The sequence below is a fragment of the Oncorhynchus clarkii genome, chromosome 3, assembly GCF_045791955.1.
Source record: "Oncorhynchus clarkii lewisi isolate Uvic-CL-2024 chromosome 3, UVic_Ocla_1.0, whole genome shotgun sequence".
NCBI lineage: Eukaryota > Metazoa > Chordata > Actinopteri > Salmoniformes > Salmonidae > Oncorhynchus > Oncorhynchus clarkii.
The window spans coordinates 58,301,019-58,323,092 of record NC_092149.1 but is presented as its reverse complement, the minus strand read 5'-3'; the positions used below and the strand labels follow the sequence as shown (position 1 = coordinate 58,323,092).

Sequence of the window (22,074 nt, the reverse complement as noted above, 5' to 3'; positions counted from 1 at the left end):
CCGCCAGTCCGCACCGCCAGCTAATACAGTATACTGTGGTAGGTGACACACAGCTAGAATATTGTGACATTAAATCTCTCTAACCACCACAATGGAGAACCCTGACCATACTGGTCTTCACACGCTGCAGGGATATACAATGTAACCCATTTGGGAGTATCAACAATCTGTTGATGCCTTACAGCTTGCATTATTTTGCAATGCAAATAGGAGATAATGTGTGCTTACTAATATTATTCACAATCTGCACCATCTCATGAATACAAAAGTAAAAAAGGAGGCATATAGGCACAGCAGGTGGCTGCATGAGTACTGAGTGGAGGACGCAAACATCGCATTCAGAATTGCATTTCACGATGAACATACGTTTGATGAAAACTGTATCTAAATAAGGCCATTCCTTTGAGAGACAACATCCTCTGTCCAGGTCACTCACTCAGAACATAGCCCAAACTAAGATGTCAAATTGCCTGCTGGGCAGAATCCTAACATCAACAAGATATTTATTCTGACACAGGTTTTATTTAGAAAAAAGAAAGCCGGGCAAAGGGAGAACTAAGCAGTGAATAAATGACAGAACTGGAAACAGAATGAGTGAACGGATGAGTGGTTTTGGTGAACATCTTCAGTCCCCAACGTACCCCATTAGAGAAGCCTATTCTACACATACAGTGCATTCTGATAGTATACAGACCCCTTGACTTGTTCCACATTTTGTTACATTACAGCCTCATTCTATAATTGATTAAATCGTTTTTTCCCCTCATCAATCCACACACAATAATACCCCATAATGACAAAGCAAAGCAATAAATAAAATAAAAACAACTGAAATATTACATTTACGTAAGTTTTCAGACCCTTTACTCAGTACTTTGCTGAAGCATCTTTGGCAACGATTACAGCCTTGAGTCTTATTGGGTAAGGTCATTGTCCTGTTGGAACGGGAACCTACGCTCAGTCTAAGGTCCTGAGCGCTCTGGAGCAGGTTTTCGTCAAGGATATCTCTGTACTTTGCTCCATTCATCTTTCCCTCGATCCTGACTAGTCTCCCAGTCCCTGCCGCTGAAAAACATCCCCACAACATGATGCTGCCACCACCATGCTTCACCATAGGGAAGGTGCCAGGATTCCTCCAGACTTGACGCTTGGCAGTCAGGCCAAAGAGTTCAATCTTGGTTTCATCAGACCAGAGAATCTTGTTTCTCATGGTCTGAATCCTTTAGGTGCCTTTTGGAAAACTCCAAGTGGGCTGCCATGTGCCTTTTACTAAGGAGTGGCTTCCATCTGGCCACTCTACCATAAAGACCTGATTGGTGGAGTGCTGCAGAGATAGTTGTCCTTCTGGAAGGTTCTCCCATCTCCACAGAGGAACTTTGGAGCTCAGTCAGAGTAACCATTGGGTTCTTGGTCACCTCCCTGACCAAGGCCCTTCTCCCCCGATTGCTTAGTTTGGCTGGGCACCAGCTCTAGGAACTAGAGTCTTGGTGGTTCCAAACTTCCATTTAAGAATGATGGAAGCCACTGTGTTCTTGGGGACCTTCAAAAGCTACAAAAATGGTTTGCTACCCTTCCCCCAGATCTGTGCCTCAACACAATCCTGTCTCAGAGCTCTACGCACAATTCCTTCGACCTTATGGCTTGGTTTTTACTCTGACATGCACTGTCAACTATGGGACCTTATATAGACAGGGGTGTGCCTGGATTTACCACAGGTAGACTTTATTCAAGTTGAAGAATGATCAGGATGATCAATTGAAACAGGATGCACCTGAGCTCAATTTCGAGTCTCACAGGAAAGGAATACTTACTTACTTATGAATACTTATGTAAATAAGGTATTTCTGTTTTTGTTTTTAATACATTTGCAACAATTTTTAAAAACCTATTTTCACTTTGTCATTATGAGTATTGTGTGTTGATTAATCAGGAAAAAATATATTTTAATACATTTTAGAATAATGCTGGAACATAAGAAAATGTGGAAAAGGGGAAGGGGTCTGAATACTGTCTGAATACACTGTATGTGTTCAGTGAATACGATGAACAAACCTCCTCTGAGTCATCCAGAGTTCTTCTTCATGGTTTTCATCAAAACAATTTCATCAAATAAAAACAGAGTTTCAGTAGTAACAATGATGGTTCAACATCCCCTACAACCCGATGAGCTCTGAATACAAGTGAAGTCCTTAGCTTCCATATTCCAGGAGTAGCTGGGAGATGTCTGCAAACATCTATAGTCTCTCTGATGCTCCTGTAGTAGAGTAACTAGGAGCACAGTCAAATAAATGACAGTGGGTTTGTGTAAATGATCATACCGATTTCCATGTACTGGGAGGCCCTTGCATTCGAGATGCGCTTATCAGGATTCTAGTATGGTTTAACAATAATTGCTACACAGCTTCTCCATTTTCGTTTTGTTCTCTCTTGCTCTCTCTCCTTTCCTATCCTCTCTCTCTCCATTTTTCTCGAGCTACTGTCTGTCTTTGTCACTGTCTCTTTTTTCGCTCTCTCCTCTCTTGTTTTTTTTCCCTCTCCTCTCCTCTCCTCTCCTCTCCTCTCCTCTCCTCTCCTCTCCTCTCCTCTCCTCTCCTCTCCTCTCATTATCTCTCCCCCCTCTCTCTGTCTCCCCCTCTCTTTCACTCCTCTACTCTCTTTCTTTGTTACCTTTCCTCCAGCGTTTGAGCTCGGTCTCAAGCTTCTGGATCACGTATTTCAAGCCTTTAGTCTTCTCTTTCTCCTTCTCATACTTCTTCTTCCACTCCTCAGCTGTCAGCTCTTGGTTCACTGACACTGTGTTCTTAATGGTCTTAGCTCTGCAACATTGAGAGAGAGAGAGGGGGGGGGGGGATTTCCATCAGGTTGGAATTGATGGATGGAAGAGGGCATATGGTAGTATTTTGCACAAATAGTGTAAGTGTACTGAAGGTCAAAGGTCTGACACTGAACTACAACACTCCAATAATATCCATTGATTTCTTATCACCCTTGCTGTTGGGTGTGGGCTAAACAGCAGCATTGCAACAAGGTCACAGCTGATCTTCCTAGACTCATTAGAGATCTAATCTCTATTTTCACTACATCCCCACGAGGGCACACAAATAAATCCACCCTTGCAGACTGACTAGAAGAGATACACGGAACACCCCCCCCCCCCCCCTCCCTACAGTGTGTGTAGTATGAGTGCTAACCTCTGTCCAAACATGAGGGTGGACTTGGTCTCAGCCTCATTGTAGACAGAGGGGGAGGCACAGATGATGATGGTGGTCCTACAGTTTCCCCCCAGAGAGTCCTGCAGGATACGGGTCATCTTACTGTCTCTGTAGGGCACGTGGGTTTTCTACAGGACGGGAAGAGGGAAAAGCAAGAGGAGCTTCACAAATAAGGCAACATCTGTAACCAAATGCTATTTTATAGAATATTTCATGTTCACGTCACAGACAAAAGGACATGTTAGTAAAATAGGACAAGGAAATAATCAATCTGAGAGAGAGAGCGAGAGAGAGAGACAGACAGAGGGAAAGATAGAGAAAGAGAGAGGGAGAGAGAGAGTGAGAGAGAGAGAGAGAGAGAGAGAGAGAGAGAGAGAGAGAGAGAAAGAGAGAGAGAGAGAGAGAAAGAGAGAGAGAGAGAGAGAGAGAGAGAGAGAGAGAGAGTGAGAGAGAGAAAGAAAGAACCTCAACACAGTGAAACAGACTTATAACTTACAGTTCCCTCGGCCAGAGCTGATATGACGTTCCCCAGGGCGGAGAGGGACTTATTGATATTCTTGGCCTCGTCCAACACAGATCCCTCTGCCCCAGTTTTACTGACCTGAAGGAGAGGATAATAAATACCCACAGCAGGATGTCACCACAAACAAGTTCTGTGGAGAAGATAGGTCTAATAGGTCTTCAATCAGAATGCTGTGTGAAGAGGTTATTTTAATGATGATTTATTGAAGAGAGTGAGAGAAGGAGAGGGAGGAGAGAGGGAAGGGAAGACCTAGTGAGAGAGGCAGATGGAGGGTAGAGAAGCGTAGAAAGAGGGGAAACCCCTGTGACCTTCTCACTGCCAGCCAGATCCACCAAGTAGAGTTTTCCTGACAGCTTCAGTTCTGTCTCTACATTCTCCTGCTTGATGTTGATCAGGAAGATGCTGTGACTGCGAGAACTGTGCTCATTCATGTCTGTATGGACGAACAAAAAGCAGAGCAACATTTGAGTCAGTGCTAGTACAGAATCTTCCTGCTGAATCACTGGAAATCAATGGGTAGTTAGCAACATTCTTGCAACATTTCTTTATTAAACATGCACTTTAGTGATTCCGGAGGAAAAGAGAAGCCCATACTTGTAACAGCCACGTGACGATTGGATTTTCCTTCATCGATGACATCCATAACCTCTTCTGGACTGGACACAAAGCGCTCCGTACAGCCCTTTGTGGAAAAGTGGGAATATGTGTGAAGGTGAGGACCACAAGATTGCTGGGTAATGACCTGAAATATTACTGTGTTAAGAGAAGGAACAATCATAGTATCAACAATTGAACACCTTCCTGTTTATAGAACTTGAGCTACAGCGATTGGATACCCACCTTAACATAGGGCACCTTGTTTTTGTCCTCATGCACTGCTAGGTTGGTCTTTGACACTTAAAATGAAAAATATATACATCAAAATTGTCCACCTCAGTATTTAGAAATCTGAACTTAGTAAAACTAGAAATAAAGTCCTTACTTACCATCCAATAAGTCTCTGATCTTGTCTAAGTAGATTTCAAAATAGGAGACCTATAAACGCAAAACATATCACACACAGCATAAACAAACAGACAGAATTGATCCTGTGCCAGTCTTGCCCTCAGTGAAAGATTCACTGTTCTAACAGATGGACACTCGGGTTCCTAGACTTTTGTGTTGTAACATTTCCATTTGAGTTGCTAGAGGCAAGGCCGCGAGGACACACAGCCACAGAGTCACGGGCTGAAGGTGTCACTGCAGTGACCATATGGTACGTGTAGGCCACCCCAGCAGAACTGGCACCTCTGTGGGTCCTGTCACTAACACAGCAACGAGCACTGGACTAATCCTCAGTCACCGCAACACCACTTCCATTCACTTGTTATGAACCTGGTGGTTTGGTAACAGTATAATACAAATGCCATTCAAACATGTCTTTTATTTTAATATTCAAATATTATATTTACAAAAGCTATTGCATACATTTTCCACTCAGCTTACACTTTCGACAAATCCTGCTATATGAACACAGGCTATTTCCTTTGAAGGCAAGCTAAGCTACAACGCATGGACACAGACTCACTGAGCAACTAGCCCAGGGATCAGAGGGGCCATTCCATGATGTGTCTGTTACCTTGATGTGGAACTCCAGGTTCTCGTCCATGGAGTAGATGTGGTCAAAGATGTCCCTGGCGATACGGGGGATGATACCCATCAGCTGGGAGTCATGGAGCTTGCCCTGAGATGGAGAACACCACATCTTTCACAAACAACATCCAACATTTCCAAAACATGACAATATTAAAAAAAACTGCTTGTGCAAAAAAATACGCTGCTCACAAAATGTATGTGAAGAAAATGATACATCTGACCCAAGAAGGAAAAGTGAGAGTATTTTTAAAACAACCCAACAAATATTCAGTCTCTCTGTCAGGTTACTACAAGTAGCGCAGTGGAGGCTGCTGAGGGGAGGACGGCTCATAATATTGGCTGGGACAGAGCGAATGGATTGGCATCAAACACATGGAAACCATGTGTTTGATGGATTTGATACCGTTCCACTCATTCCGCTCCAGCCATTACCACAAGCCCGTCCTCCCCAATTAAGGTGCCACCAACCTCCTGTGAAGTAGCGACAGAGGTTTATCACAGGCTGCTATCAAGCTCTTACAGAGGACAAATCATTCAGCCTTAACCCTCATAGGGTGTTTTCAGATACAGTGCATTCTGAAAGTATTCAAACCCCTTTACTTTTCCACATTTTGTTACGTTACAGCCTTATTCTAAAATGTATTGTTTTCGTCATCAATTTACACACAATACCAGACAATGCCAAAATGAAAACAGATTTTTAGAAATGTATTTACATAAGTATTCAGACCCTTTGCTATGAGACTTGAAATTGAGCTCAGGTGCATCCTATTTCCATTTATCATCCTTGAGATGTTTCTACAACTTGATTGGAGCCCACCTGTGGTAAATTCAATTCATTGGACATGATTTCAAAAAGCACACACCTGTCTATATAAGGTCTCATAGTTGACAGTGCATGTCAGAGCAAAAACCAAGCCATGCGGTCGAAGGAATTGTGTGTAGCGCTCCGAGACAGGATTACGTAGAAGGCACAGATCCAGGGTAGGGTACCAAAACAATTCTGAAGTATTGAAGGTCCCCAAGAACACAGTGGGCTCAATCATTCTTAAATGGAAGAAGTTTGGAACCAGAGATAGAGCTATAACTGGCCACCCGGCCAAACTGAGCAATTGGGGGAGAAGGGCCTTTGGTCAGGGAGGTGACCAAGAACCCGATGGTCACTCTGACAGAGCTCCAGAGTTCCTCTGTGGAGATGGGAGAACCTTCCAGAAGGATAACCATCTCTGCAGCACTCCACCAATCAAGTCTTTATGGTCGAATGACCAGACGGAAGCCACTCCTCAGTAAAAAGCACATGGCAGCCCACTTGGAGTTTTCCAAAAGGCACCTAAAGACTCTCAGACTACGAGAAACAAGATTCTCTGGCCTGATGAAACCAAGATTGAACTTTTTGGCCTGAATGCCAAGCATCATGTCTGGAGGAAACCTGGCACCATCCCTACGGTGAAGCATGATACTGGCAGCATGATGCTGTGGGGATGTTTTTCAGCGGCAGGGATTGGGAGACTAGTCAGGATCTAGGGAAAGATGAACGGAGCAAAGTACAGAGAGATCCTTGATGAAAACCTGCTACAGAGAGCTCAGGACCTCAGACTGGGGCGAAGGTTCACCTTCCAACAGGACAACGACCCTAAGCACACAGCCAAGACAATGCAGGAGCAGCTTCGGAACAAGTCTCTGAATGTCATTGAGTGGGCCAGCCAGAGCCCGAACTTGAACCCAATCGAACATCTCTGGAGAGACCTGAAAATAGCTGTGCAGCAACTCTCCCCATCAAACCTGACAGAGCTTGAGAGGATCTGCAGAGAAGAATGGGAGAAACTCCCCAAATACAAGTGCGCAAGCCTGTAGCGTCATACCAAAGAAGACTCGAGACTGTAATCACTGCCAAAGGTGCTTCAACAAAGTACTGCGTAAAGGGTCTGAATACTTATGTAAATGTGATATTTCTGTTTAAAATTATTATAAATTAGCAAGAACAACAAAAAATACTGTTTTTGCTTTGTCATTATGGGGTATTGTCTGTAGACTTATGAGGGAAAAAAACAATTTAATACATTAGAGAATAAGGCTGTAATGTAAAAATATGTGGAAAAAGTCAAGGGGTCTGAATACTTTCTGAATGCACTGTATAGTCCTCTTTAAAAGAACCGATCTCGGTCCTCTTTAAAGTGAACTCTAGGGTAAAAAAAAAGCTAAAGAACTCGGTTTGTATTCACACTGCCCTTGCCTTTGAATGAGGACTCAACTCTTTTGCCAGTTCACTTCACCTATTCTGTGGTCCGAGTCTTCTTTGCATTCACATTGCTATTGTTTAGAAATTTCAATCAATGCATTCTGGGTTTTTACAAAGTGCAGGACAACCCATTCCATCAGAACATCTTATCACCTATTTATAAAGTACCTTGCAGTTTGGGAGCTAATAGATTGCATTTAGTTAAAAGATTAAACATAATAATTGCCACCAGAGGATACTCTTAACATGTAAATATGATTGGTAACAGAATAAGTAGTAGAAGAATAACTACAGACTAAATAATGCTATAATACATCCAATCTAGGCTACTGTTCCTTTAAGAGCTAGAATTGATTTTGTACCCTATGCTGTGATTCTCACCAAATATATTGCTTTCTTCTCCCACTATTCAAATCCCACAAGAGAATAAACGGCTCTTTATATAACACATATTGCAAAAAAAAAAAGAAAGAAAGTCTAGTGAAACCTCAATCTATCAAATTTAACTGAATTTGCCTGCTGTGGAGAATTTGCTAGCCATCGTCGGTTAAACAAGAATTAGCCTGGCTTTCGTCGGATTGAGAGCTCAAAGGGAGCTGCTTTGTTCCGAGATGAGTAAGGACTTATTTTCAAGACACTAGACATCTCTTCTGTTGCATGCAGGGCATTTTCCGCCATGTATTATAGATGCGCATCAGCCTTGGGAGTTATTGTTTTCTATGTGAGTAACATTGGGTTGTTTCATTCATTTTCTGTATCATTGGTCATACCTTCACTGAACTCCAAGGTGCGCTAACTTTAGCTTGCAAGCTTGCTAGGTCGACCAGTGTCAATGACAGAGTTCTATAAGGATGTTCTCTATACCTAGGGGGTTCTATTAACTGTATTCAAAGTGTGGTTTTATTTCATCGAGTCATACTGCATTCATTCTTATTGCATGTGAGAACATTCTGAAAACTGTACTCTAAGCCTTTATATATCTATACTGTATATTAGTAATAATGACCCTCTTGCCTTTTCCTCCTAGCGCAGGGGTGTCAAACTCAAATACCCAGTGGGCCAAAATGTAAAACCTGAACAAAGTCACGGGCCAACATTGAACAAATTAACCTTTTAATATGGACCCAAACAAGTTTTGCTTTAACATTGAATATGGAACAAGCATCGCTTATTACCATACAATATATAATTTAATAGTGGAGACATGCAAAATCGAATTTCAAATGAAAAAACACATCAATGGCATTCATTTATTAAATAAATAAAATGTAAATAAAAATTGTATGCCTCTTTTCTATTTGCAGCCTTCTGATTTAAATACCAAAATTAACTTTTTCCACTGGCTAATAATTTTACAAATAAAATGATAATAAATCAATCAACCATTCAAGCCCATACCTTGTAGCAAGAAAAAGTGCATAAAGAAAACGTTAATTATTGCACACTGGTCTAATCTGATGTGCCCAAGCCAGATACCTGGCATCTCTTCTTGGATGCTAGTTCATCAATGTCTGGGCTCAAGCTCTGAGCTGAAGAAATCCTCAGTATCTAGCGAAGATGTTCATCAGTCAGACGTCTCCTGTGAGTTGTTTTGGTCATCTTCATCGAGGAGAAAAGTTGCTCGCATAGATAAGTGCTGCCGGATGCTTTGACTTCAGCGTGTCGTTGCACTGGAGTTCAATCAGCTCCATTTGGATGTTGGTTGGTGCATTTTCCACATCAACTGCGAAGGGATTACTAAACAGTTCAAACTTGCATTTCTGGGCATCGAAGTCGGCAAATCGCCGGCTAAACTCAGCGGCGAGAACACTGAGTTTTTCAGCAAACTGTGCGCATGGGAACACGGCGGTAGAGATCTGCGCTTTTATGGATTGGCAGCAGGGAAAATGGCAAGGGTTTCCTTGCAGCATCTGATTCTCCCACAGGCACAGTTTAGTTTTGAAGGCCCTCACTGCAGCGTACATGTCTGTGATGATGCGCCCCCGCCCCTGAAGCTGCAGGTTCAGCGCATCGAGATGGCTCGAGATGTCACAGAGAAAGGCCAGCTCACACAGGAACTTTTGCTCCCGGAGCTCTGCTGTATCCTTCCCTTTGGTTTCCAGGAATTGACATATTTCCTCACGCAGCTCGAAACATCTGTTCAGTACTTTTCCTCTGCTTAGCCATCTCACCTCTGTGTGATACGGCACGTCTGCGTATTCCGAACCACACTCCTCCAGAAAAGATTTAAACTGGCGGTGATTTAGACCTTTGGCTCTTATAAAGTTAATTACCTGTGTTACTGTGGTCATAACATGTTCCATCTTTAGGGCTTTGGCACACAGTGCTTCCTGATGTATGATGCAGTGGTAAACAGTTAGCTCACCTGCACAGTTCTCTTCCCGCATCTTCTCCCGAACCATGCCCACCAGTCCACTCTTTTTACCGCACATCGCTGGCGCACCATCTGTCGTTAATCCAACGAGTTTATCCCACGGCAGCTTTATTTCAGTTACACATTTGGAAACCTCCTCAAAGATTTCCTTTCCTGTGGTTGTGCCATGCATTGATTTGAATCCTAATAGCTCCTCCGTAACACACAGATTTGAGTCCACTCCACGGATGAAGACTGACAGCTGAGCAGTATCAGATGCGTCGCAGCTCTCATCCACAGCGAGGGAGAACGCAACAAAATCTTTTCCCTTTTCCATCAGCTGGTCATACAGATTGGTGGCAAGATCACATGTGCGATCAGCTACTGTGTTCCTGCTCAGGCTCACGTTTGAAAATGCTTGTTTTTTCTCTGGGCATACGAGGTCACAAACCTTCATCATGCACTTTTTCATGAACTCTCCCTCATTAAAGGGCCGGGCTGATTTTGCGATCTCTGCTGCCACTATATAACTAGCCTTTACAGCAGCCTCGCTTTGTGATGTGGCTTTTTTAAACATATTCTGTTGTGAAACCAAACTTATTTTCATCTCCTCTACTTTCTGGCTCCTTTGAGTCATGTCCAGGTCCTTGTATTTGTCATGGTGTTTCGTTTCATAGTGTCGTCTAATGTTGTACTCCTTACTTACAGCCACGTTGACTCCACAAACAAGACAAACAGGTTTGTCTTTTACATATGTAAACAGATATTCTGCCTCCCACTTGTCCAGAAAGCTCCTGTTTTCTGCCTTTCTTTTCGCCATTTTTGGGAAGGGTTAGCTCGCTGACAGTTGTAGCGTCTATGTTGCTATGACTACTGTCACAGAGGAGAGAGCGTTTCTGGGTCCTGTCCTGATTGGCGAGCGAAAACAGCAGAGCATTATGGGATTCGTAGTATTAGTGGTGAATGCGCTGTATAATACCGGCGGGCCAGCTCTAGTAGTAATTTGGTATTGTCTCGCGGGCCAAATATAATTACCCCGCGGGCCAAATTTGGCCCACGGGCCAGAGTTTGACACCCATGTCCTAGCGAGTCACTATCATACAAGTTTGGATTTGACTGAGATGTCCTTTTCACCAATATTTCCATGCTGATTCATCCGAGCCTTGTGGTGGGAGGGGAACACACATGCACGGACGAAATGACACACACACACACACTCACGCACACGCACACACACACACAGAGAGAGGGTGAGTATACACAAAGCACACTCAGGGTTCTCAAACACACACACAGAAAGGCATAATGTTGTGCAAAACAGTGATAAGGTATAAGTGGACAGCTTTCTGTTAAATTATGACAGTGAAAAAGGCCCTGTCGATTCAGTGGAGAGAGAACCTCTAGTCAAGTGCTCTCATAATGGATACATAGCCTGACATTTCCTCATACATACTGTCCTCCCTCCACCTCTACCTCCATTCACAGAGGGAACACCGTCCTCACACAACCTGGCTTCCTCACACACACATGCACGAATGCACACAAGCACACACACTCAACACACTCACAAACCAGTCCCCTTTCTATTTCACTTCCTGACTGAGCCAACCAGCCAACCATAAAATGTGCTTTATTTAACCCCAAAAATGTCTCCCAAAAAAATATGAGCAATATCCTTAAAAATGAAGTCAAATGAATCAAAGTGTCTTCTCTACGTTTCCAAACTACTAAAGCTCTCTCTTTCACATTCATAAAAAAACAAAACACTGACAGAAAAACTCACACACATGCAACATGTAAGGAGACCCATGCAATGCAACAAAGAGGAGACCCCTTTTTTGGGCTATAATAATAATATGTAATCACAACTTAAACTTTAAAGCAAATTTTTTACCATCCATAAAAACACAAACAACAAAACGTTCATGGCGCTAGCTCTCTGGGGGACTAATGCTTAGTTCCCTGAGTCAATCAAATTCCTCTTGTTAGTAAGTATGCTCCATAAGGGCATTGACTGGCGCACATCACACGTCTGCTCCCCAGGGCTGCACAGCAGTCCCCAAGCCAATCAACTGTACTCTGGGGTATGAAAAAGAAAGTAACCATAGAAAGACTGGAGAGACACATTTATACTGTATCCCTGTCTGTGTACAAACAGACTCTGAACACACTGGACGCATCATACTATGTCGCACCATCTACCCACAGCAATCTGTACTTCTTATTATAGACTGCATGAGAGTGAGAAAGAGAGAAAAAGACAAATACACCAGAGACAGAAAGAGTGAGAGTGAAAGAGTGAGACAGAAAGAGTGAGAGTGAAAGAGTGAGAGAAAGATTGGGAGAGAACAAGGAGAGACAAAGATATTTTTAAAAATAAGAGAAAGAGAAAAATTAAAAATGCTTCAAATCTTCCCTGAAACAGCGGGAGGCGTGGGGGTTTCTTTACCACCATCAGTATCAATCAGTGGCCGCTCTCTCTCTCTCTGTGCAGCTGTGTGCCTTGACATCATGGGAGAGAAAGAATTCACAAAATGGGACAAACCCCAAATTGAGACTCTGCATGCAGAATTCTGCAAAAACATCCGCATACAACGTAAAACCCCAAATAATGCATGCAGAGCATTCGGACGACACCGGCTAATTATCAAAATCCAAAAAGAGCCGTTAAATTCTACAACCACATAAAAGGAAGCGATTCCCAAACCTTCCATAACAAAGCCATCACCTACAGAGAGATTAACCTGGAGAAGAATCCCCTAAGCAAGCTGGTCCTGGGGCTCTGTTGACAAACACAAACAGACCCCACAGAGCCCCAGGACAACAACGCAATTAGACCCAATCAAATCATGAGAAAAAAAAAAGATAATTACTTGACGCATTGGAAATAATTAACCCAAAAAACTGAGCAAACTGGAATGCTATTTGGCCCTAAACAGAGAGTGCACAGTGGCAGAATGCCTGACCACTGTGACTGACCCAAGATTAAGGAAAGCTTTGACTACAGTATGTACAGACTAAGTGAGCATAGCCTTGCTATTGAGAGAGGCTGCCGTAGGCAGACATAGCTCTCAAGAGAAGACAGGCTATGTGCACAAACTGAGCTGCACTTCCTAATCTCCTGCCAAATGCATGACCATATTAAATACACATATTTCCCACACATTTGAAAACAAATCTTTGATAAACTCTCATATATATTATTTGAAATACCACAGTGTGCCATCACAGCAGCAAGATTTGTGACCTGTTTCCACAAGAACAGGTCAACAAGTGAAGAACAAACACCATTGTAAATACAACCCATATTTATGTTTATTATTTTCCTTTTTGTACATCAACTATTTGCACATCGTTACAACACTGTACATACCAATAATATGATATCCGCCATTTGGTTGCTATTTTCTACATTGTAGAATATTAGTGAAGACATCGAAACTATGAAATAACACATATGGAATCATGTAGTAACCAAAAGTGTTAAACAAATCAAATATGTTTGAGATTCTTCAAAGTAGTCACCCAAGGACGTCTGAGTACAAAAATCAGTTTACCATCTAACTGTGGAACTCAATTTAACCTTGAGTAATACCCTAGATGCAGTTGCACCCCTAAATACAAAAACATTTGTCATAAGAAACTAGCTCCCTGGTATACAGAAAATACCCGAGCCCTGAAGCAAGCTTCCAAGAAATGATCTGACCTAAAAACTCAACACATATTTTGGCATCCTTGAAAATCGATAATTAATATCCAGAAACAGCACACACTTTTTTTCTGCGAACCTGCACATCATCATCTTCTCTTTTTTGTGGCACCAATGTGAGGGTTCACGGCAGAGGAAACGGTATTGCAGTGTTCTAGTGTGTGGTGCGGGATTTATGACAAGTGAGCCTGGGGAGCTTTGTGTTCACATTAACCTAAAAAAAAGGGAACTGGACAGAGGAATTCAAGCAAGACGAACTCAGGCCACCTCAAAAGATGAGTTAAAAACAATTGTCTAAAAGGGACCGAGTGTGAAAACACCCTTAGTCTACATAAGGCCTATGTCCACATATTAAAATGAAATATACATGGTGACCTCAAGGGGGCTTTCATTACAGACTCCTCGGCCAGCCTGTATCCCTTCAAAAATGTAGTCCTGTCATCTCCATCCCAATCCCCATTTAATTCAGTCTGACCCTTCCTTAAACAGCCAAATTGCAATTTAAAAACGTTATTGTCCTGGCAATAATTTACTCTGCAATGGACTATTACCGTTTGCCCTTCGCCTCAGGGCTGCTACGTCCTTCAAACTGTAATTTGATTCTAGGTATGGGGAGATGTATAATAGCGTTTTAGATTAAACACATAACAGGGATAGTTGTACATTCTGGTCAGGCTGGCAGAGCTTGCATGGAAGCTAATCATACTGCCACCATCGCTTTCCCCCACCCTTCAATCACCTGCTAAGGAAACCTGTGGATGGTATAAATGTTTCTCCATTTCATCCTCAAGCTTGCTGAAGAATCTCTGGGCTGTTACCAGGGGAACGGCTGCAGCTGAATAGGAGGCTATATTGTATGTGTAAATCGCATGGCGGCACATCGTGTGAACTGTGGCAGAGAAGCACCTCGCTGCTATTTTGGCTCGCCGTCTGGCATAGACAGTCGGGCTAAATAAAGGTATGCCAGGAAGGAAGACGCAGCAGGAGGGAGGGACTGTTGGTGAATGTTCCCATCTGAGGAGAATTAGGAATTACATTTCTCACAAGCTTGAACAAGATTTTTTACTGAAAATATTAATATTTGTGTGTGTGTGTGTGTGTGTGTGTGTGTGTGTGTGTGTGTGTGTGTTTGAATGCTGCCTGACTGGCACCTCCCTTTAATGAAACAAACGTGTTTGACAGATACAGCTTCAAATGTGTTTGTCAGTGAAATCTCAAGTGTCATGCCGCCTCAGTAGAAACCACTGCACAATTCCGATCCGCCTGTAAAAATCATGTTTGTGCGACTCTCTCCCATGTTAGGATTATGACTGAGGGAAACGGCTTAAACTCCAGTAAATCCCTGCTCAGTCAATGGGTCACTAGACCCTCTACAGATGATGCAGGCAGTGAGGCCAAAGGTCCACCCTGCTTCTAGACTGCACCTCTGTCTCCTCTTTATACAGTTTCATGTTCCATGGGCCACTCCGTCGTGCTGTCTTGTAAAGCTCCTTAAAACTAGCTGCTAATGGCCATACTTGCACTGTGGCTTCACATGTCCTGTGATTACGTACATCATTATTCACTACTGCTATCCTTAATCTAATCTCTGACCGAATCTCTTTGGCTCTCATACAAATCCCAATGAGGACTCAAAATGTCCTCTAGACTTACCTCCATGGTGTGAGTCTTGCCTGATGAGGTCTGGCCATAGGCAAAGATGGTTCCATTGTACCCACCCAACACATCTGCAAAACAAAACACAGTGGGGTTAACTCTTTCAAAATAGGTCTGAAACTGAGTTCACATGACGACGGTGAGGATGTGAGATTAATTGGGCTGTATAGGGCACAGCGTTTACCTTTGACGATCTGCTTGGCACAGGCATCATAGACCTGCTCCTGGGCTGTGTTGGGTGGCAGGACTCGGTCAAACACATAAGGCTTGCCCTGCATGGAAAAAGGAGGAAGGAAACTGTCAAGAGAGTCCCCATCTCATTCCACCTTTCATTTGCCTGTGAGAAATCAGTGTCAAGCTAAAGCCTTGAGTTATTTTCATATCAACAAAACTGAATGGAAGTTAAACACTTTTCATCACAGACATTTCTCACTGTTTCTTAAAGTCTTTTGACTGCTAGCTGGGTCTGACAAGGTGATCAAATCGGGTCTGTATTACATCAAGCAAGGTGCTTTGACTCTGGTGACCTTGTTCTCTCCAGATCTGTTTCAGAGTCAGTCAGTCTAGCAGGTGTCACACTAAACCAGTCACCTCCTGCTCTGAGGTAGAGCCGTGGCAACGCTAGCCTGACATCGGATCAGTTCTCCTGTCACAAGAATACAGGACAGGTCACCTGTCTCAACCTTACACTATGGGCCTGGACGTTATTATGTTACTTTGGAGACAGAGACAACTGAACATTTTTCTGTTAATCAAATACTTTTATAATAATAATAGAAAACCCTTTTAAATGACTTACAGTCATGCGCGCATACATTTGACATGGATCAATGTTGTGGATCAGTGTTGTAGTTACAGATGGTTTGCGACCATAAATAAACAAGATCATACAACGACGCACTTGAAACTCTTGTACAGCTATGGCCCAACATCAGAGAGTAATGTGAAGTTGAGGGCTTGTGTAACAGTATAACTTTAGACCGTCCCCTCGCCCATACCCGGGCGCGAACCACCGCTAACTAACATCTGTTACACTAGCACAAAATATTTAGGGTCTGTGCAATGTTTCCAATATACTAATTTGCCACCACTCAAAAATATGCAAAAAATAAGAAATTGAGATGGTAAAACATTTAGAGTGTAAATTTAAATGACTGTAACAAGATATAAAGTATGTAGAAAAGATAATGGAGCTACATATATATTTTTAATGAGGTCATCTTGTTTTCCTACCACACTATTTGCCTATCATACTGACTGACTGAATTAATGGTGAAAAGACAATAAGAAATCAATCAATATGAAACAAACATGGGGCAATGTGACAATGATAGCCTGGTCCAGTGAAAACAAAGACCCCACACATTACATTATCTGCCACTACCACCTGTGTATCTGTGTGTGGTCCAGTTTGATTCAAGCCCAACCCAAGGAGGCTATTAAGCGGCTTGTTTTATGTTTGGCTCTCTTTGTTCTGAACCGGCTTTCTGACAGAGGAGCGATTTATTTTTTCCAGGCCTTTATAGCGCAGGCATGGGGTCAACCCGAACAGCGGTAAGCTCCAACAATGACCCGGTTGCCATGGAAACTGCATCCCACAGGGAGAGGCCTGCACTGATTGGATGTCGGCCGGCTCCAGGTGTCACTCAGCGGATGGAGGAGGAGGATGGAAACATGATTGCTGTTGAGTGCTGTAGACTTCTCTCTCTCTCTCGCTGACAGGAAGGCGGTCGGCTATGTCGTAATCTCTTGCTCAGCAAAATCCTTTGAGCAATCGTAGGGCACTGCTTGTGTTTTTTATGAAGGTTATCAACCACCAAACATTTAAAAGAGATAAGGTAGCCACTCTCAACAATTTCAATGTCTTTTTACGAGAACGTTTCAAATCAAATCAAATACAAATACAAATACAACCTTACCATGAAACGCTTACTTAGAAGCCCTTAACCAACAATGCAGTTCAAGAAATAGAGTTAAGAAAATATTTACTAAATAAAAAAATATATATAAATAAAAAGTAACACAATAAAATAACAATAACGAGGCTATATACAGGGGGTACCGAGTCAATGTTCGGGGGTACAGGTTAGTCGATATGAAATTTCAATATGGAATGAAATTGTATCATAACGTCTCCCATAAATTCACCTCACAGCTCAATACACTCTGTGCGTTCTAAATGACTTATGAGCAATACCTTTAGCCAAGCTTGAAAGTCAAATTGAAAACCCATAGCAGTATTGCAGCAGTCTGCAAGATTTACAAACGCATGTGACCACACATACACTATTCCACAAGCTCAATAAATGATGTGTGGACACACACACGCACACACGTGCAGGCAGGTACACACACACACACACACGTGCAGGCAGGTACACACACACACACACACGTGCAGGCAGGTACACACACACACATGTTCTAAATGCCATGTTAGACCTCTCAATAATTGATGTGCTGTCCCAAAGGAAGGCCAAGGCCTTTGCTCTTTTGGACTGCATGATGTCTCAGGCATTATTAAATGAACATGCTCTCACTGTGTGCACATCATTATGCTAGAGGACCGCCTGACGAGGGTCTTTAGCAGAGTATACTGGTACCTAACTTCTTTTGAGAGAGAGAGAGAGAGAGAGAGAGAGAGAGAGAGAGAGAGAGAGGGAGGGAGAGAGAGAGAGAGAGAGTGAGAGAGAGAGAGAGAGAGAGAGAGAGAGAGAGAGAGAGAGAGAGAGAGAGAGCGAGCGAGAGCAGGTGTAGGAAAGAGATAGTCTTGTATGTGTGACCATGCATACACTCTCTTTGTAAAGGGTGTGTTGGTCTGTGTGTTTGTAATTGGCGACGATGATTCTAGCCTGTGACCTCCTGCTCCCCTTTCAATCATCTCTAATGACATCCGGCATACATCGTCATGGAGACAAAATTACCCAAGAGACCCAGCTGCATCGCATCGCTCCAGCCACGGCCCTGTATCTCGACCAAACAAAGACACAGCTATATTTCACCTCTATAAATACACACAGAACCAGCAATAGAACTGAAACAAGGCTGGGCTTGTTTGCTTAATACCGTACACACGCTATTCCCTTAATAAATACACTACACATTGTAATCTAATACATCATTGTTGTGCACATTAATAAATAAGTGATGTACTGTATATGTTTGTCTAAAACAGGTTGAGGCTATAGTAGTAAGTTGTGTCAATTTAAACCAGTGCTGCTGGAGAGAGCAGCCAGTAGCATGTGCAGTGCATTGTCCATGAAAGACGACTTCTAACCCAAAGCCATAAGATTGCTAAATAGCCATGATATGACTGCTAAATTGTAAATTAAATGGTTATCCGGACTTTCTGCACTGATTTCGATGCACACGCATAAGACTATACATGTATATACACACTCACTCACTCACACACACATACTACTCTCCCACAAAACCCACACACATACACTACATATGTGCACACACACTCACATAACACACACAAGCATACCGCCACAAAGCAAACACAGCAAATACACACACACTTTTACACTCATAAACTGCTGGTACTCTGTTCTGAATTTACTCTTGTTATTATTCATCTTCCTGATGCCTAGTCACTTTACCCTGCCTTCATGTACAAACTGTATCTACCTCAATTACCTTGTACCTTTGCACATTGATCTGGCACTGGTACTGGTACTGCCTGTATATAGCTCCATTCATGTGTATTTTACTCCTTGTGTTACACGTTATATTATATATAATATAATAATATATAATAATAATATATAATTTCATAATTATATATATATAATTCAAGCTCCAACAGCGGGAATTTTAAAAAAAAAAGACTAAAAAGTAGATTGTGCTGATTTGCTGGCACATTGAACCATGTCACGCACCGTAGTTTAAGAACTCCGTTGGTAGTGCTAAAAACAATGATGTCATATTGGAATTCCTCCATCTTTATGCACCTTCACCATTGAATTCTGTAGTGGGGCTTTGTCTAAATTGGTGACATGAATGTCTCAACCAAAGCCAGTCCTGCCCCACCCCCATATGTTCATGTGTTCACCCACACCCCACACAAAAGAAACAGAGATTGAGAGGTTAACCTTATTGCAGCACATCACAGATCTTATCTGGGCAACATGTTGATAAAGATCACTGTATGTGGACATTGACAACCAACCATGCACAGGATCAAACTAAATCAAAGGGACACAGTCATAAATTGTGTTTTGCTGTGATTTTTCCAATTACAGATTTCACAGGCAATTTAATCCTCGCTCTAATGGAGAGTCACAAAAAAAATCTATTACACACAGCAGAGCCCTCCCAAGCCTCAAAGAGTATGAGGATTTGGAAATTTCTCCCAAAATGTACACTGAGTGTACAAAACATGACATAGACTGACCAGGGTGAATCCATGTGAAAGCTATGATCCCTTATTGATGTCACATGTTAAATCCACTTCAATAATTGTAGATGAAGGGGAGAAGACCGGTTAAAGAAGGATTTTTAAGCCTTGAGACAATTGAGACGGATTGTGTACGTGTGCCATTCAGAGGGTGAATGGGCAAGACAAAAGATTGAAGTGCCTTTAAAAAGGGTCTGGTAGAAGGTGCCAGGCGCCCCGGTTCATTTCGCAACCAGTACATGGCTGTTTGAAGCTTTGTAATTATGTGCATGAAATCATCAGCTTCTCTCTGTTAAGCAATTAGACTACTGTAGGTTACAAAATGGAAAGGATGTTGCAAATCCATACATCTAAATGTCAGGGCAAGAATAAGAGGAATACATGGTGCATTGCTTTATTTTGCATGATATGTAGATCTACTCTAGGCTTCTAGTAAATATGTAATGTATTTCTATCTGATTTAGTGTAACAGATGGAAAGAACAAGAGTAGGCCTAAATGTGTGTGTTTGTTACCGAACACTTTCCCCTTCCCCCCTTTACAAATGATCCATGCATTAATGTTGCTCTGTCTGGTTTGGCTTTATGCAACCATACCCCCACACCTTCCCCTGGGCTAAGGCAAACACTAATGCCGGGCGTGTCGGCACAAAGGGAACCTGCCTTGCTTTGCATGTGTTCCAAACAGATTCATTATTTAACAGTCCATAATGAAGGGAGTTCGGTTAAATGCAGTCACAGCGGGCCTATAATATATGTGCATGTGTTAAGCTACTGTGTCCACAGTTTGTAACAACTGTTCATACTGGATCCGATCCTCCAGCGTAACGCTTGTGATGAGTAACCCAATAACTTGGGACAATAGCAGGGAGGGGACATTTAGCTAGATATTCTAACCTATGAAAAAAATAATAATAATCCCAGATCGATATTAGCCTTAAGATAAGGGTGTGTAATAGGGCTGGGAATTACCAGGGACCTCACGATACGATGTCATCACGATACTTAGGTGCAATACAATATGTATTGCGATTCTCACGATTCTATATGTGTTGCGGTTCGATACTGTGATTTCATTGCGATTTGATGTTCTAAACATATTGATCAGTCATGGAAATAAGAGTACTGAAAACAAATGGGCTCCTGATTTAAAAACAAGACGGAGAACAAGCTATGAAGGAAAAGTATTGGCGTTATGGTGCAGCTACAGCAAACTAGCGCAAAAAGAATATTGCGACATTGTCAAAACGATCTAATATATCGTCAAAAATAATATCTGGATATAAATATCTATTTTTTTTCCACAAATCCCAAGTGTCCAATGCAAAATATTTCAACATTTCATTGAGATCTGAGGTTCAGATGCTGCACTGTTGGGGATCGTAACCCTCTGCGCGTGTGAAACACTCACTGAGAGTGACCATCCCTATCACCTATACTATACTTCCCACTGAGCACCTGTTCTCACAGAAGCATGCAGTGTGAGCAATGATCACTGGGCCTCCAAAAACATGATGTACTGTAGGTCTAGTCATCCATTTCTCCATTCAAATAATACACATCATGGGTCTTTTACTGATGTCATCTTTCAGCCTAAGATGAGCTAGAGATCAGTGAAGCTGCCCTGGCACTGAACCATGTATATTCCCCCAAGGCTAAGGAGGAGGAGGAGGGGCACAGCTAGGATGATGCTAGCATATGGGAGAGGGGCAGGCTAGTGGCAGAACTGAGGAAATAGGTATGCTGGCTTTGTGTATTTCACAGCACAGCTTAGCCTAGGAGAACTCAGACGACGGCAAACGAGACACACTGACTACCTGCACAAATCCTCCTGAGCACAATACTATCAGTCCAACACAGGCTCTATTCCAGCACTAACTGGGAAATTAAACGTGCGCACAAACACACAGCAGACACACACACGTCTGATGTCCTAGGTAATGCTTCAATCAGCTTCTTCGCAACCCCCTCCCTTTTTCCATTACCGGTAAAAAAAAAAGGTCCTTATTTATGCTACTTAAACTCACTCAGCCAGCAGTTCTCTCTTCTGATGGTCATTTCCTCTTTTGCCTTCCCCTCCCTGGGATGACATAGGTTTTCCATTCCAATTACTGTCCGGTCAATGATGATGTCTCTATGGGTTTAGACAGGCCAAACTAAGACAAACTAGGCTGTTCCCCATGTAATGGGCTCCACTCATGCAGACTCTGACTGGCTTCATGCTGGGAGCCTCTAGCTGTAGTAGCAATAGAATCAAACCTTGATTTAGGGTGGCCACTACAAAGGAGGGAGGGAGATACTTCTCGTTCTGATTTCAAACATGAGCCTGTGTTTTCATTTTATT

At 42.5% G+C, this 22,074-nt stretch overlaps 1 protein-coding gene across 1 annotated transcript in view; it reads right to left on the bottom strand.

Moving 5' to 3' along the window:
* The window catches only part of LOC139399736 (kinesin heavy chain-like), a 37,805-nt gene that overhangs the window by 14,179 nt on the left and 1,552 nt on the right, over positions 1 to 22,074 (bottom strand). Inside the window, exons 2-11 of the mRNA XM_071144989.1 lie at positions 15,512 to 15,599; positions 15,325 to 15,398; positions 5,354 to 5,458; positions 4,722 to 4,770; positions 4,576 to 4,631; positions 4,330 to 4,417; positions 4,044 to 4,168; positions 3,709 to 3,813; positions 3,192 to 3,340; positions 2,668 to 2,816 (exon numbers count right to left, since the gene is read on the bottom strand). Of these exons, the coding sequence (XP_071001090.1) occupies positions 2,668 to 2,816; positions 3,192 to 3,340; positions 3,709 to 3,813; positions 4,044 to 4,168; positions 4,330 to 4,417; positions 4,576 to 4,631; positions 4,722 to 4,770; positions 5,354 to 5,458; positions 15,325 to 15,398; positions 15,512 to 15,599 (988 nt within the window). The remainder of the gene's footprint in view (positions 1 to 2,667; positions 2,817 to 3,191; positions 3,341 to 3,708; positions 3,814 to 4,043; positions 4,169 to 4,329; positions 4,418 to 4,575; positions 4,632 to 4,721; positions 4,771 to 5,353; positions 5,459 to 15,324; positions 15,399 to 15,511; positions 15,600 to 22,074) is intronic.